This window comes from Rhinolophus sinicus, linkage group LG02, assembly GCF_036562045.2.
Source record: "Rhinolophus sinicus isolate RSC01 linkage group LG02, ASM3656204v1, whole genome shotgun sequence".
NCBI classification, from domain to species: Eukaryota; Metazoa; Chordata; class Mammalia; order Chiroptera; family Rhinolophidae; genus Rhinolophus; species Rhinolophus sinicus.
Genome location: NC_133752.1, coordinates 44902311 through 44915853, shown reverse-complemented (window position 1 = coordinate 44915853; position 13543 = coordinate 44902311). Strand labels below are relative to the sequence as shown.

The 13543-nt window shown below is 42.2% G+C and overlaps 1 protein-coding gene and 1 long non-coding RNA gene across 4 annotated transcripts in view; one reads left to right on the top strand and one right to left on the bottom strand.

Moving 5' to 3' along the window:
• Positions 1-9373, top strand: part of HERC3 (HECT and RLD domain containing E3 ubiquitin protein ligase 3) — a 98040-nt gene extending 88667 nt beyond the window's left edge. For all 3 annotated transcript variants that reach the window (XM_019741102.2, XM_074323616.1, XM_074323614.1), the window contains exons 24-26: positions 4943-5126; positions 5349-5451; positions 7640-9373. In XM_019741102.2, the coding sequence (XP_019596661.2) occupies positions 4943-5126; positions 5349-5451; positions 7640-7848 (496 nt within the window). In that variant the 3' untranslated portion in view covers positions 7849-9373. The remainder of the gene's footprint in view (positions 1-4942; positions 5127-5348; positions 5452-7639) is intronic.
• LOC141569627 (uncharacterized) lies at positions 6711-12175 on the bottom strand. The gene is made up of 4 exons (XR_012493323.1): positions 12056-12175; positions 11022-11054; positions 10199-10251; positions 6711-6830 (listed from the first exon to the last, which is right to left on the bottom strand). It is a non-coding gene; the product is annotated as an uncharacterized LOC141569627 (long non-coding RNA).
• Positions 12176-13543: the final 1368 nt, after the last annotated feature.

The window sequence follows — 13543 nt, the reverse complement described above, 5'->3', positions numbered from 1 at the left end:
GCTTGCTGAAGCTTTTCCATCAAGCATATGAATGTCAGGAAATTATTTCCCAGAGTATATTTGGTGCCGTCTGTGGCTTGTTTTTCAATTTTTGTAACAGTGTCTTCATAAGGCAGAAATTTAAAATTTTGATGAATCCATTTTGTTGATTTTTTCTGTTATAGATTATACTTTTGGTGTCATATTTAAGAAATCTTTGCCAAATCCAAGGCCATAAAGACTTGTTCCTGTTTTCTTCTCAAAGTTTATAATTTTCAGTTTCACATTTATACTATGATCCATATTAACATTTATATAGGTGTGAGATATATGATATATACCTTTTATATCTAGATACCCTGTTGGTCCAGTACCATTTATTGAAAACATCTATCCTTTCTCCACTGAATTGCTTTTGCAAGTTTGTCAAAAATTAATTGCCCACGTGTATGTGGGTCTATTTCTGGACTCTGCTCTTTTGCATTGATTTATGTGTCTGTCCATGTGTCCTTTCACCAATACCACACTTGGTAACTGTAGCTTTATAGTAATTTAAAGTCATGAAAAAAGGTAATGTGAGTCCTTGAGCTTGTTCTTTTTTAAAATTATCTTGGCTCTTCTAGTTCCTTTGGCTTTCTATATAAATTTCTGAATCAGTTCGACAAGCTTTTTTGAAAGATTTTTACTATAGTTTGGATTCAGACTTCTAAAACCATTGGCAATGCAGATAGTACCTAATCTTTTAAATTTATGTCAGTTTGTTAAGCGTTGTCTCATTTTGTGTTTTATGGACTCTGTATAATTGGGGCTGCAGTAACACATAGTTGTGAAAAGTGTAATGAGCTATCAGGCGATCAGGTCTGTCAGCATATTGTAATTTCTCGTGCAGCCATCACATTGGAAATGGAAAGAAGCAAGGGGTGGCGGGGAGGGAGGGCACTTTGGTTAGGTGGTTGGGAGCACAGCTCTATACTCAGATAGCTGGCTTCAGTTTCTGCCTCTGTCCATATACTAGTTTGTCTTAGATTCAGGACTGAAATTGAAATAATGATCATATCAACCTCAAAAAATTGTTCTTTTCATGTATTTATTTTTATTGGAACATAATTCTCCTACCATAAAATTTACTCAGAGGGTAGTTTTGAATGTTTACTGAGGGTAGTGTACATCCAAGAAATTATTGCGATGAACAGCACTTAGTAAACACTCCATAACTGCTAATGATCATTATTAAAGAAAACAATGTGTTGAGAGCAATAGTAATTGACATGTAGAGATTAGAGTCTATGTATTAGTTTATAGGGCTGCTATAGCAAAGTACCACAGACTCTGTTCCAGGCCTCTCTCATTGGCTCGTAGATGTCTGTCTTCTCCATATATCTCTTCCCATTGTGTTTCCTCTATGCATGTCTCTGTCCAAATTTCCCCTTTTCTAAGGACACCAGTCTTATTAGATTAGGGCCCGCACTAATAACCTCATTTTAACTTGATTACTTCTGTTAAGACGCAATCTCCAAATAAGGTCACCTTCTGAGTTATTGGGGGTCAGGACTTCAATATATGAATTTTAGGGGGATAAGTCCAACCCTTAACACTCCATCTGCCACCCCCCCCCCCAAATTCATGTCCTTCTTCCCTAAAGTACATTCACTCCATTCCAACATCCCCTAAAGTCTTAACCCAGTCCAGCATTAACTTTAAGTCCAAAATCTCATCTGTGATCGTTAATTTTATGTATCAGCTTGACGGACCATTAGGTGCCAAGATATTTGGTCAAACATTACTCTGGGTATGTCTGTGAGGATATCTCTGGATGAGATTCACATTTGAATCAGGAAACTGAGTAAAGCAGATTGCCCTTCCTGATGTGTCTGGGTCTCATCCAAACAGCTGCAAGGCCTGAATAGAGCAAAAAGGCTGAGTAAAAGGTACTCCTCCTGCCTGACTTACTGCCTTTGGACTCTCACAGAAACATCAGCCCTTCCTCAGTCTCGAACCTGCCTGCCTTTGGACTAGAACTACACCATCGGCCCTCCTGGGTCTCCAGCTTGCTGACTATGGATTTTGGGACTTATCAGCCTCCATAATCTCATGAGCTAATTCCTTATAATCACACACACACACACACACACACACACACACACACACACCCTGTTGGTTCTGTTTCTCTGGAGAACCCTAATATATCGTGTAAATATCATTTAAATCAGGTATGATGAGACTAAGGGTTTGATTTATCCTGAGGCAAAAGTCTATAGTTGTGAACCTGTGAACATACGAGTTATCTGCTTCCAGATACAATGGTGGGCCAGGCACAGGATAGACATTCCCCTTCTCATAGGGAGAAATCACAATGGGGGGGGTTATGGATCCCAAGCAAGTCCAAAACCTTAGCAGGGTCAGATTCATTAGATTTTAAGGCTTGGAGAATAATCCTCTTTGGCTCCATGCTCTGTCCTCTGGGCCACTGGGTGATGGCCCTGTTCCTCAACCTGTGCCCATGGTGGTGGTGTTAGCCCCGCTGGACTCGGACCTGCCTTTGGGGTTATCCTTCCTTTTTCATGAAAGGTAACACCTGTTTGCAGCCAGTTATCTTTACTGGCTCATTTCATACCTATGGAATTCTGTAAGCCTGCCAACCTTCTTTCATCTCATCCCATCTCTGCCTCATCAGTGCAAGCTGGCAGAGTTTCTGCTGGTATAAAATTCTCAAAAACCTCATTGGCCTCCCAGGCAATTCGAACGAGTCCAAACTCACGTCTGCATTTTCAGGCATTTGGTTTTGTAGTACCCCACTTCCTGGTACCAAAATCTGCATTAGTCAGGCTTTCTAGAGAAACAGAACCAATAGGATATCTTGATTGACTGTCTGTCTGTCTGTCTGTCTGTCTGTCTGTCTGTCTGTCTGTCTGTCTATCTACCTACCTACCTATCATTTATCTATCTATAGCTTTCTATCTATCTATCTATCTACAGATATTTTAAGGAATCTGCTCATGTGATTGTGGGGCTGGCAAGTCAGAAATCTGCAGGGCAGGCCAGTAGTTCTGGCACTAGTTGATGTTGCAGTCCTGAATCAGAAGGCAACATGGAGGCCAAATTCCTTCCTCTTGGGAGGACCTCAGCCTTTTAAGGCCTTCAGCTCACTGATGAGGCTCATCCACATTATGAAGACTAATCTGTTTTACTTAAAGTCTACTGATCTACATGTTAATTACATCCAAAGAACACCTTCACGGCAACATCGAGACGTATGTTTGACTGAACAACAGGGTACCATAGCCTAGCTAAGTTGACACATAAAATTAACCATTGCAGTCTATAATAAAAAATCATGTTGATGGTGCTTGGACAAACCTGTCCAGGAAACCAATTCCTTATCTACAATAAGCAGCCTAGCAAGCCAGCTTGCTGTCTCGCTCAGTAACTTCTGTAACAATCAGCTCCAAATGGCCAGCGCTTGATTAATAACTGACAGCTTCTTCCAACTTGGAATCAGTCAGAGAAGGCAAAATACGCTTGGACCGATCACGTAGGATGCTTGCTTGCTTCCTTAGCCTGCCTACAGCTTCACCGCCCCGGCAGCCTCCAATCAAGGCATACTTGAAGCCTTCCCCTTTTTCCACTTTAAAGGTTTTCCACTCTTCTTCCTGTTTTTGAGTCTCTGCTAAAACATAAATGACAGTGGCTGACTGCTTTGCTATAGCAAGCTTTGAATCAATGGCTTTTGCTTTTCTCATTTGGTTGGTCTTTATTTTCCGTATTAGCTATACGTGGTTCCTCTCATCATTTCATAGTTTAATCTTCTCACTAGCTGTGTATGAGGTTCCCATTTCTCCACATCTTTACCCATCATCAGTGTTCTCTGACTTTTAAACTTACGCCAGTCCAGCGGGTGAAATGGGAGTTCACTGTTGTCTTAATTTGCATTTGACTGATTATTAATGAGATGGACCCATTGTATAAGACAGTTCTTTCCAGAGGTGGGTAAGAGATTTATGGAAAGGAGGGATGACATTACTTTTAAAATATGTGAGGATATAAATATCAGATGGTTTAGCTTTATTCGTTTCTGAAGAGAGGGGAAGTAACCTAGAACCATTATTGTAGACATTTTTTTGTTTTCAGCAGAAAATGTCTTTTTTATTTTTTAACTAAATTTTAAGCAGGACCATAAACAAGATAAAAGCTGAAGTGCCTCAAATAAAATAAAGTCAGGAGTATGGTTCTACCCACCTGGCCTCCTCCCCTTCCTACCTACCTTCCCTGCCCCCAGATACCTGAGACTCCTTGGTGCTAGGGCTGGGTTGTCACCTACACGATGCCCCAGGATGCCTGCTGGTGTGAGAATTTGATGAAATTCCATCTTTTTTTTTTTTTTTTGGTTGGGGGGAAGGGTAACAGGACTTTATTGGGAACAGTGTGTACTTCCAGGCCTTTTTTTCCAAGTCAAGTTGTTGTCCTTTCAATCTTAGTTGTGGAGGGTGCTGTTCAACTTCAAGTTGTTGTCCTTTCAGTCTTAGTTGTGGAGGGTGCAGCTCAGCTCCAGGTCCAGTTGCCGTTTCTAGTTGCAGGGGGCACAGCCCACCATCCGTTGCGGGAGTCGAACCGGCAACCTTGTGGTTGAGAGGACACGCTCCAACCAACTGAGCCATCCAGGAGCTCAGTGGCAGCTCAGGTCAAGGTGCTGTGTTCAATATTAGTTGCAGGGGGCGCTGCCCACCATCCCTTGCGGGACTCGAGGAATTGAACTGGCAACCTTGTGGTTGAGAGCCCACTGGCCCGTGTGGGAATTGAACTGGCAGCCTTTGGAGTTAGGAGCGTGGAGCTCCAACAGCCTGAGCCACCGGGCCGGCCCTGAAATTCCATCTTTATCACTCTCACCTTCAATGTAGAAGGGGAACTGTATAAACTCTACAAGACTTTGGGCTAATCACATTCTGTTTCTTTGGTTCCCTGGCAGGCAGGAATTTGTGGATGCTTATGTGAATTATGTCTTCCAAATCTCAGTTCACGAATGGTACACAGCTTTCTCCAGCGGCTTCCTCAAGGTGTGTGGCGGCAAAGTGCTTGAGCTCTTCCAGCCATCAGAACTGAGGGCCATGATGGTGGGGAGCAGCAACTACAACTGGGAGGAACTAGAAGAGGTGAGCATGGAAGGTGGTGCTTTCTGTTTCCTCTGAGGAAGCAGCAGTGGCCTGGGAGGTGTGCCTGCGCCTGGTCTGCCAGCGTTCTGTGGTTGGGTAGGACTTGGAGGCCTCATGAAGCTCAGTGGTTACTTCTTACTCTCAAATGCAAGTGTTTTACACTTGTCCATTAAAATCTCCTTCTGTAAGATACATTTTTTTCCTTTTTGTTTTTTGGGGCAGACTGCCATCTACAAAGGGGATTACTCAGCCACACATCCCACTGTGAAACTATTTTGGGAAACATTTCATGAGTTCCCATTAGAAAAGAAGAAGAAGTTTCTCTGTAAGTATGAATAGTCTCAATATGGTATTTGTGTACATTTTACTTTTGGATGTGGTGTAGGATGATATACTCTACAGGTGAAGTTCTAACTCTTTTAAATGGCAAACAGGAAACAAGTAAATATAATTATACCTTTTATTGTAATGGTATGTCAGGCACAACGTAGGTTGTTAATTCATAGTTGTTGCCTAACTGGATGGATTACATGAAAGGAAGAAAAGCATCATTTCACTGATTCTCAACTGCTCTAAAAGTGCTAGTTATTTTATATGTAAGTGAATCCTTTAAGTATTATGTTGATGAAATCTAATTGTTAGCATTAACCTCCCTTATCTCTCTAGCTATTTGAAAATATTACAAAGTGTCTACTGCCGATATAACTTGGAAGAAGTGATTTGTTATAGCTTTACTGGGATGTAATTTGCATACCATACAATTCACCAATTTAATTGTACAATTCAAGTGTACAATTCCGTGGGTTTTAGTGTATTCACAGGGTTGTGAAACCATCAGTCAATTTTAGAACATATTCATCACCTCCAGAAGAAGACCCATCCCCATCAACAGTCATTTCTCATTTCCTCCTACCCACTCCCTTATCAATCTGTTTTCTGTCTCTATTGATTTGCCTATTCTGGGTATTTCCATACACAGTGGTACCTCGGTTTTTGAATGTCTCCATTGATGAACATTTCGGTTTATGAATGCTGTAAATTTTATGGACCTATGGTATCATTAGATAGTAAAATTCATGCTAAATTTGTAGTGTTAGGGGTTGATTTTAAAGTTCTGGAAAGGATTAATCCATTTTGTATTACTTTCTATGGGGAAACCGTGCCTCGGTTTTTGAACATTTCAGAACTTGAACAGTCTTCTGGAATGGATTACATTAGAAAACCGAGGTACCACTGTAAATGGAATCATACACTATATGACCCTTTGTGACTAGCTGGATTACATTTGTGGAGAGTAATATATTTGGAAAGGAGAAGAAGTCTAGTTTACATGAAGAAATTCAGTCTTTTAAAATAGTTGAAATTTTTGTGTCAGCGTATAATTCGGGACAGAAATTGGCCAGTAAATAGTATACAATTTTTATCCATATAAAACTTAAAAATGGGAATTGAAAGGTAGTCTCTTTTGCGTTATAAGAATGAGCTTCTATTAATCTTAATGCAAGATTTACCCTTAGATTCTACTACTCACCTAGAGGAAGTAGAGATCTTCCACAAGGTTTTAAAAAGCCCCGCTTCTCCTTTGCCCAGTTACCTTGGCCCTTGCGAAGCAATGGCATGAGAGTCAAATGACAGGTTGAGGTTTGCCAAGGCAGCTTGTAGAGCTGTGACAGTCAGGAGGTGCCTCTTGGTCCTGTGGAGTTCCTTAAAAGAAGACATTTTTCTGTTCAGACACCATTAGATTTATAGAAATTTTGATTAACTCTACAGATTTTGGCAAGAATGTTTATATATTACAGCCTCAGATAATGGCAGGTTAAAGTGCTTCTTGACTAATGATTTCATGTGGTGATTTCCAGCAATTCAACCGCGAGAAGGCTAGCGTTGGAAAACAGGGAAAGACAGCTGGGTCCATCTCTCTTTTTTGCCAAGTCACAGTTTATGTAACAAGAGTGAAATATCTAATATAATGTCAGTGTCAGCTCTTCTGGTTTAAGAAACATGGAGAGACAGGGAAAGGAAAGCAAACAGCTCCGAAATGGAAATTTGCTAGCCAGGGTGGTACAAGCACTGCACCCATAGGTACAACGAGGTCTGGAGGTCAGCTCATCTTCTTCCTGGTTTCCCGCTGAGGTCAGCTCCTCTTGTCTTATGTCAGTAATTCCTTTTCTCTGATTGTATGAAGGCTCATACCGTTTACGAGGGCATCCATTTGAGGACATTTTGAGCAATGGATTGGTGATTTGTGTCAGTGTCTAATCAGCGTCTAAACTTAGCCAGCGAATAGTATAGAATTCTTATTCATACAAAATTTGAAAAAAGGATTTGAAAGACAGTCTCTTGAACTGTGTAAGAATGAGCATGTATTAATATTAATGCTATACATACTGACAAATAAGAGTGACTGTACTTCTTACACGAGCCACAGGGTGTCCTGCCTACCTCTCTGTTCCTGGGAGGACTGAGAGCAACTCCGTTAGCACAGCTGCTGACGCCGATTCCTCTTCTCCCAGTGTTTCTGACAGGCAGCGACCGGATTCCCATCTATGGCATGGCGAGCCTGCAGATTGTCATCCAGTCCACAGCCAGCGGGGAGGAGTACTTGCCTGTGGCCCACACTTGCTACAACCTCCTCGATCTCCCCAAGTACAGCAGCAAGGAGATCCTGAGTGCACGGCTGACCCAGGCCCTTGACAACTATGAGGGCTTTAGTTTGGCCTGAGGCTTCCCAGCTTGCCCCACGTTTCCCCTCCTTCCTCAATGTCCACATTGAGGCCTATACAGAAAATCATGGGGAATGAGTTCTATTTTTTTATTGTATAAGTGGGCTGGGACTTGTGAATCCTGAACCTGGTTGATGTGTTTCCGGGGTTGTAAGCAGGAAGCAATCTTCTTGAAAAAGCAGGGTTGGGGATGGGGTTGGCTCTCGTATGGGAGGTGTTTTTGTTTTTTAACCAAATTACCGAGTGTTCCTTGCACTTGTGAATATATTGCACTCTGCTGGATAAAATGGCAGTGGATTTTTAAACTCTCATTTCTCAAATGTCTCTCTCAGCCCTCATCTTTCCCCACAATGCTTCCTTGTCCTCTTAACTTCTCATTCCTCTGCAAGAAGGATTTTGACTGATCTGTCTGTCCTTTCTTACCTGCACACGCAGAACGTCTCCTCTCTCTCTGCAGCCCTGGAAATGCCCCTGGCTTGTTGCAGCTCTACTCTAAGGACTAAGGACTATGGCAGAAATTCCTAAGTCCAGCAAGTTGAATCTGGGTCCATTACTTTGGCTGAACTCTTGAGAATTTATAGGAGCCTTTATGAACACATCATGCTTTAAAGAAAAAAAAAAGTTCTTGAGGGATTAGCAGTCTCCCTATGGCCCTGCCTGTTCCTGGACTTCCCTAAAGATGTGCAGGCAGCTGAGCCTAATTTTGTCCTGTTGCTCAGCCAAGTCCCTTTGACAATAAGTAAGGCGATAAGCCCTAACCCCTTCCCTTATCTCGCATTTGGAGCAAGTTGCATCAATTTTTTAAAGAGAATCTTCTCCAAGAAAAGTAGAAATAATAAATTTCTTGTCCTATCCTCTACCACTTTCTCTGTCCTCCCTCCCTTTCTTTTCTCCTTTTCCTACCCTTCTCCCTCCCCTACTTTACTTTTCTCTCTTTGTCACTGTGTCCCAGTCTTGGCTTTCTGACTTAATGCTCCCTTCCTCCCCTCTAGTGGATGCATGCAGTCTATTTTATTTTATTTATTTCTACTCAGACTTCTTTTTCCCTCTTCCCTAATTGCTAAGACTTAAGGACATTCTTTAATATGGAATTTTTGTTTATTGCATTTGAAATGTTTGTTTACAATGGAATTTCAGGGGGGATTATGTTTAAAGCAAATATATATATATATCTCAAAAATAAGGACATGCTCAACTTTCGTCATCATGTACAAGAAAATTCTACATGATCAAAGAATCCATATCAACCTAATTTTAAATTCCTGGTAACTAGAGAAAAGACTTATTTATATAAAATGAAGTATTTATGAACCGTGATATAGCATCAAATCTCAATGAAGGATTGTAGATTTTTGCTTTTTCTTTTTGTTTTTAAAACTTATTCCATTTGCTAAATTGGTAGTTTTTCAGTCTTTATAATACAAGATTAAAAAAAGATATACAGTTATATGAAATGTTTATTTTCTATGTGTGTGCATATAGTTCAATATTATGCAATAAATTTGGTGTTTTAACTTAAAACTATTATTGTAGAATGGGTAACTTGTTTTTTGTAGAAGAATTAAGTCGTCTACCCAAGTAATCTAATAGAAGGCCAAATTTGATTCTAACCATGAGAAAGTAGAACCAAGTGCTGGGGAAAGAGAGAGGAAGCAGGGCCAGGGGCAGGGGCAGGGGAGCAGAGGGTTGTGATGGATAAAGAGGCACTTCCCATGGAGGGGAAGGCTGAGCTGAGGCTTGAACATGGGGACATATCTAGGGAAGGGCAAAGGCTGATTCGAAGGGAACATTAGAGGAAATTGGAGAATGGTAAATAAGACTGGGGGGAAAGAAGGTAGGTTTGGGGCTGAGGAACTGGGCTAATAAGCCTTGGAACTTTAGTTATAGCCAAGTAGGATTTATAAAGGTGTTCAGAACCTTGGGGTGGGGGTTGGAGGCAGAGAGCTGACTTGAGTTTAGTTTTAAGAAGAAAGATGTGGGTGGAGGTTCATTTGGAGGAAGAGGACTAGGAAGGGCAGAGTAGAAAGACGGCTACTGAGAGCAGTGAGGGTGGCAGCAGCAGAAATGGAAGCGGGTGCATGAACAGGAAGTGGAAGTGATGGGAGCCTTAAAGGAAAGGAGAAATTAAGGTGAGTCAGAGACTTGTTAGTCACTGATTAATGCTTATTAGCCCAGTTACACACACTGAAAGTGTGTGAAATGCAGCAAAACATAAAAGGATTTTTAATAGACTTTAAAAGCAATTATAATGTATGATCAGATTTAATAGATGTTTAAAGGTGGTAAAGAGAACAGTAGCTTCCCATTAATAAGTTCCATTCAACAAATATGTAATAGCGTGTTACTTACTAGCTGTGTGGCCTTGGGCAGGTTTCTTAACCTCTCTGTACCTTGTTTTCTTCCTGTTTAAAATGGGGATAGAAATAGTGCTTACCTCATGCAGTTGTTATGAGAATGAATTAATTCACAGAAAGCACACAGAACAGTGCCTGGCACATAACAAGCTCTCATGAACTATAATTACCACAATTATCTTCAGTTTTTCACATGAAGAAATGAAGGTGTAGAGAAAATAACTTGCTCAGTGTCACAGGGTGGTGGGACCTGGACTTGACCATTAACCTGTATTATGCCCGGCTGCTAGAGATGAGGCCGCTTGGTGGCCAAGTAAAAAGGGACATCATGACATGGCAGGTAACTTCCTTGACCACACATCTGCAAAGACATTGCAGAGTAGGAGAGCACAGCCTCCACTCCCGCTCCCCCCACCCCCCCCACACAATTAGCTATCCATGAAAAACCAGCTCTAAGAGAGCTCTGGAGTCCACTTAGGAAATTTCAGCAACACGAGAAAAACCGTTCAAAACAGGGAATGAAGACAGCGTCATTCATTCTGTCTGCAGCCAATACCGCAAGACAGCATTGTTGAGCACCAAGAAAAAACTCCCACTAGAGTGAGGTCCCCTCACCAGGAAAGGAGAAGTGGGGTGAGCCACCAGCTTCCCAAGCCTTTTGGGGCATCGTACATAGGTCCCACTGAAGTTTCACCCCAGTGTTTGCCAGTGCAGACCCTGGCAAAGCTGAGACATATATGGCTAGGAACAAGGAAGAAAATCAGGGGCTACCAGAAGCAGGTGCATAGCAGGTACGATCGTAGTTCCCAGTGACCTACCTGCTCTGCAGACAAATCCAGCAGCTTTCACCACTGGAAAAAAACAACAGACAACACAGCTGTCGTGGACTCCCTGCAGATTTCACCACACGGGCATTTGTGTTCGCTGACATTAACCACCTGACTCCATGCTTGCTCCTTTCTCAGCCCCCAACCCCACTGGTTCCTGCTAGATCCCAGGAACTGCACCAGCAGCCAGTCCAGGCCTCTGACTGTGCGAGTGCAAGGTGCCAGCCGAGATACCAGCCTGGACTCCCACGGCTGACCCCCAGCACTGTGCGGGCACTTGGGGCTAGCCCCTCAGCTGTGCACTTGCACACTCCCAGCTTGACACCTATCACTGGCCTTCACTGCTGTGCACACACCCAGGGGGAGACTATGTAGTCACAGCAGACAATGGCAACAGCCAGGGCCCCGCAGCTGCTTGTGGGCCCAGATCAGGTCCTGTCTTCTGTCATTGGCCTGTATCACTTTGCTTACCTGCAGCTAGTCCTTCCTTCTGTGTACCTGCACACACCCTAGCTGATCCCTGTTACCAGCCTCCACTGCCATGTGCCTATGCCCACACCCAGCAGCCATGGTAGAGCACACACTGACAGCCAGAGCCCTCCACAGTTGCCAGGGTGCCCACAGTTGGCCCTTGCCTGTGCTGCCTACCCTGGTGCCCACCAGTAAATATGTGTCTGCAACTGACACCTACCACTATAATGGCACCTGTAACTGGCCCCTACAGCTGAGAGTGTGCACACCACTGGTTCTGGTCACCACCGCTACCTGTCCCAGTCCCTAGCTGTTGGACTTGGAGGTACTGCTGAGGACCCCAACAGCCATTCCAGCCTCTAAGGACTCCCCACAGTGTTCATCAAAGACCAAATAGTTGTTGTGGACCCCAGCAAGCTGAGCCAAAGAGACAGCATCCCCCTCACACACTAGATTCTACCACTTGTCCCCGCACTTGGCACCTTTCACCACTAGGTTCACAGTCACAACATGTTGTAGTGTGCCCCCACCCACAGCTGAAAGTCTTCACTTACCAAAGTCAGTTCATAAAGTCTGGAAAAGGTGACTCCTTCAAATGCACGCTTATCTACATAAGAGTACAGGAATCATGAAGAATCAGGGAAACATGTCTCTGCCAAAGGAATAAAGTAAAGTTTTAGTACCTGGCCCCAAAGAAATGGAGATCTAGGACCTACCTGATGAAGAATTCAAAATATTGTTCTAAAGATGCTCAGAGAACTACAAGAGAACACAAACAATTTAATGGTACCTGTAAATAATACAAGAACAAAATGAGACAACAAAGAAATGTAAAACTTAAAGACGAATTTTGGAGTTGAAAAATACAATGACTGAAAATTTAATAGAAAGCTCTAACATCAGATTTGAACAAGCAGAAGAATCAGTGAGCTTAAAGATAGGTCAATTGAAATTATCCAATCAGAGGACTAAAAAGAACAAAGAACGAAAAGGAATGAAGAACACCTACACGACTTATGAGACACCATTAAGAGAAATGGTGTACACATCATTGGAGTCACAGGAGAAGAGGGTAGAAAACTTACTTTAAAAAAATTACGCTGAGTACCTCGGAGAAGTTTGGACATCATGTTTATGGAAATAATAGTTCACTCCAAAATTTCAATCTAAAGCAATCTTCTCCAAAACATAAAACTGTCTAAAATCAAACCCAGAAAATTTTAAAGCAGCAAAGGGAAAAAAAATTATCTCATGCAAGGGAAACTTCATAAGGCTATCAGCATGTTTCCCAGCAGAGACCTTGCAGGCCAGGAAAGAATGGGGTAATATATGCAAAGTACTGAAAGAAAACAACCTTCCAATCAAGAATACTTTTCCCAGCAAAGTTGTCCCTCAGAAATGAAGGTGACATAGACTTTACCTAACAAAAGCTGAGACAGTTCATCACCACCAGATGTGTCTTACAAGAAATGCTGAAAAGAGTTCTTTAAATTGAAAGGACATGAATTAGTAACATGAAAATACACAACACATTGGTTAAGGTAATTATATACCGTGTTTCCCCGAAAATAAGATTTAGCCGGACACATCAGCTGTAATGCGTCTTTTGGAGCAAACATTAATATAAGACTGGGTCTTAAATAAGACCCGGTTTTATACTAAAATGAGACTGGGTCTTACATTAATGTTTGCTCCAAAAGACGCATTAGAGCTGATTGTCCGGCTAGGTCTTATTTTCGGGGAAACAGTATGTACTCCTGAGTTAATTGGTAGCACAGAGAAAATTAGTTCAGATGTCAACTTTTTTTTTCTTTCAAGATTGGCTGGCTGGATGTTTGGCTGAGTGCACAATCACATGGTCTTCAGATCTTGTAAAAGCTGATTTTCCTGTGCCTAATCCCAGGGAGTTGGATACAATCTACAATAATTATTGATTCAGATCCTATTGGTGTTGAGCTTCCTGAGAAATGTAAATAAGAAAACACACACACACACACACACACACACACACACACACACACACACACACACAACTCAGATGG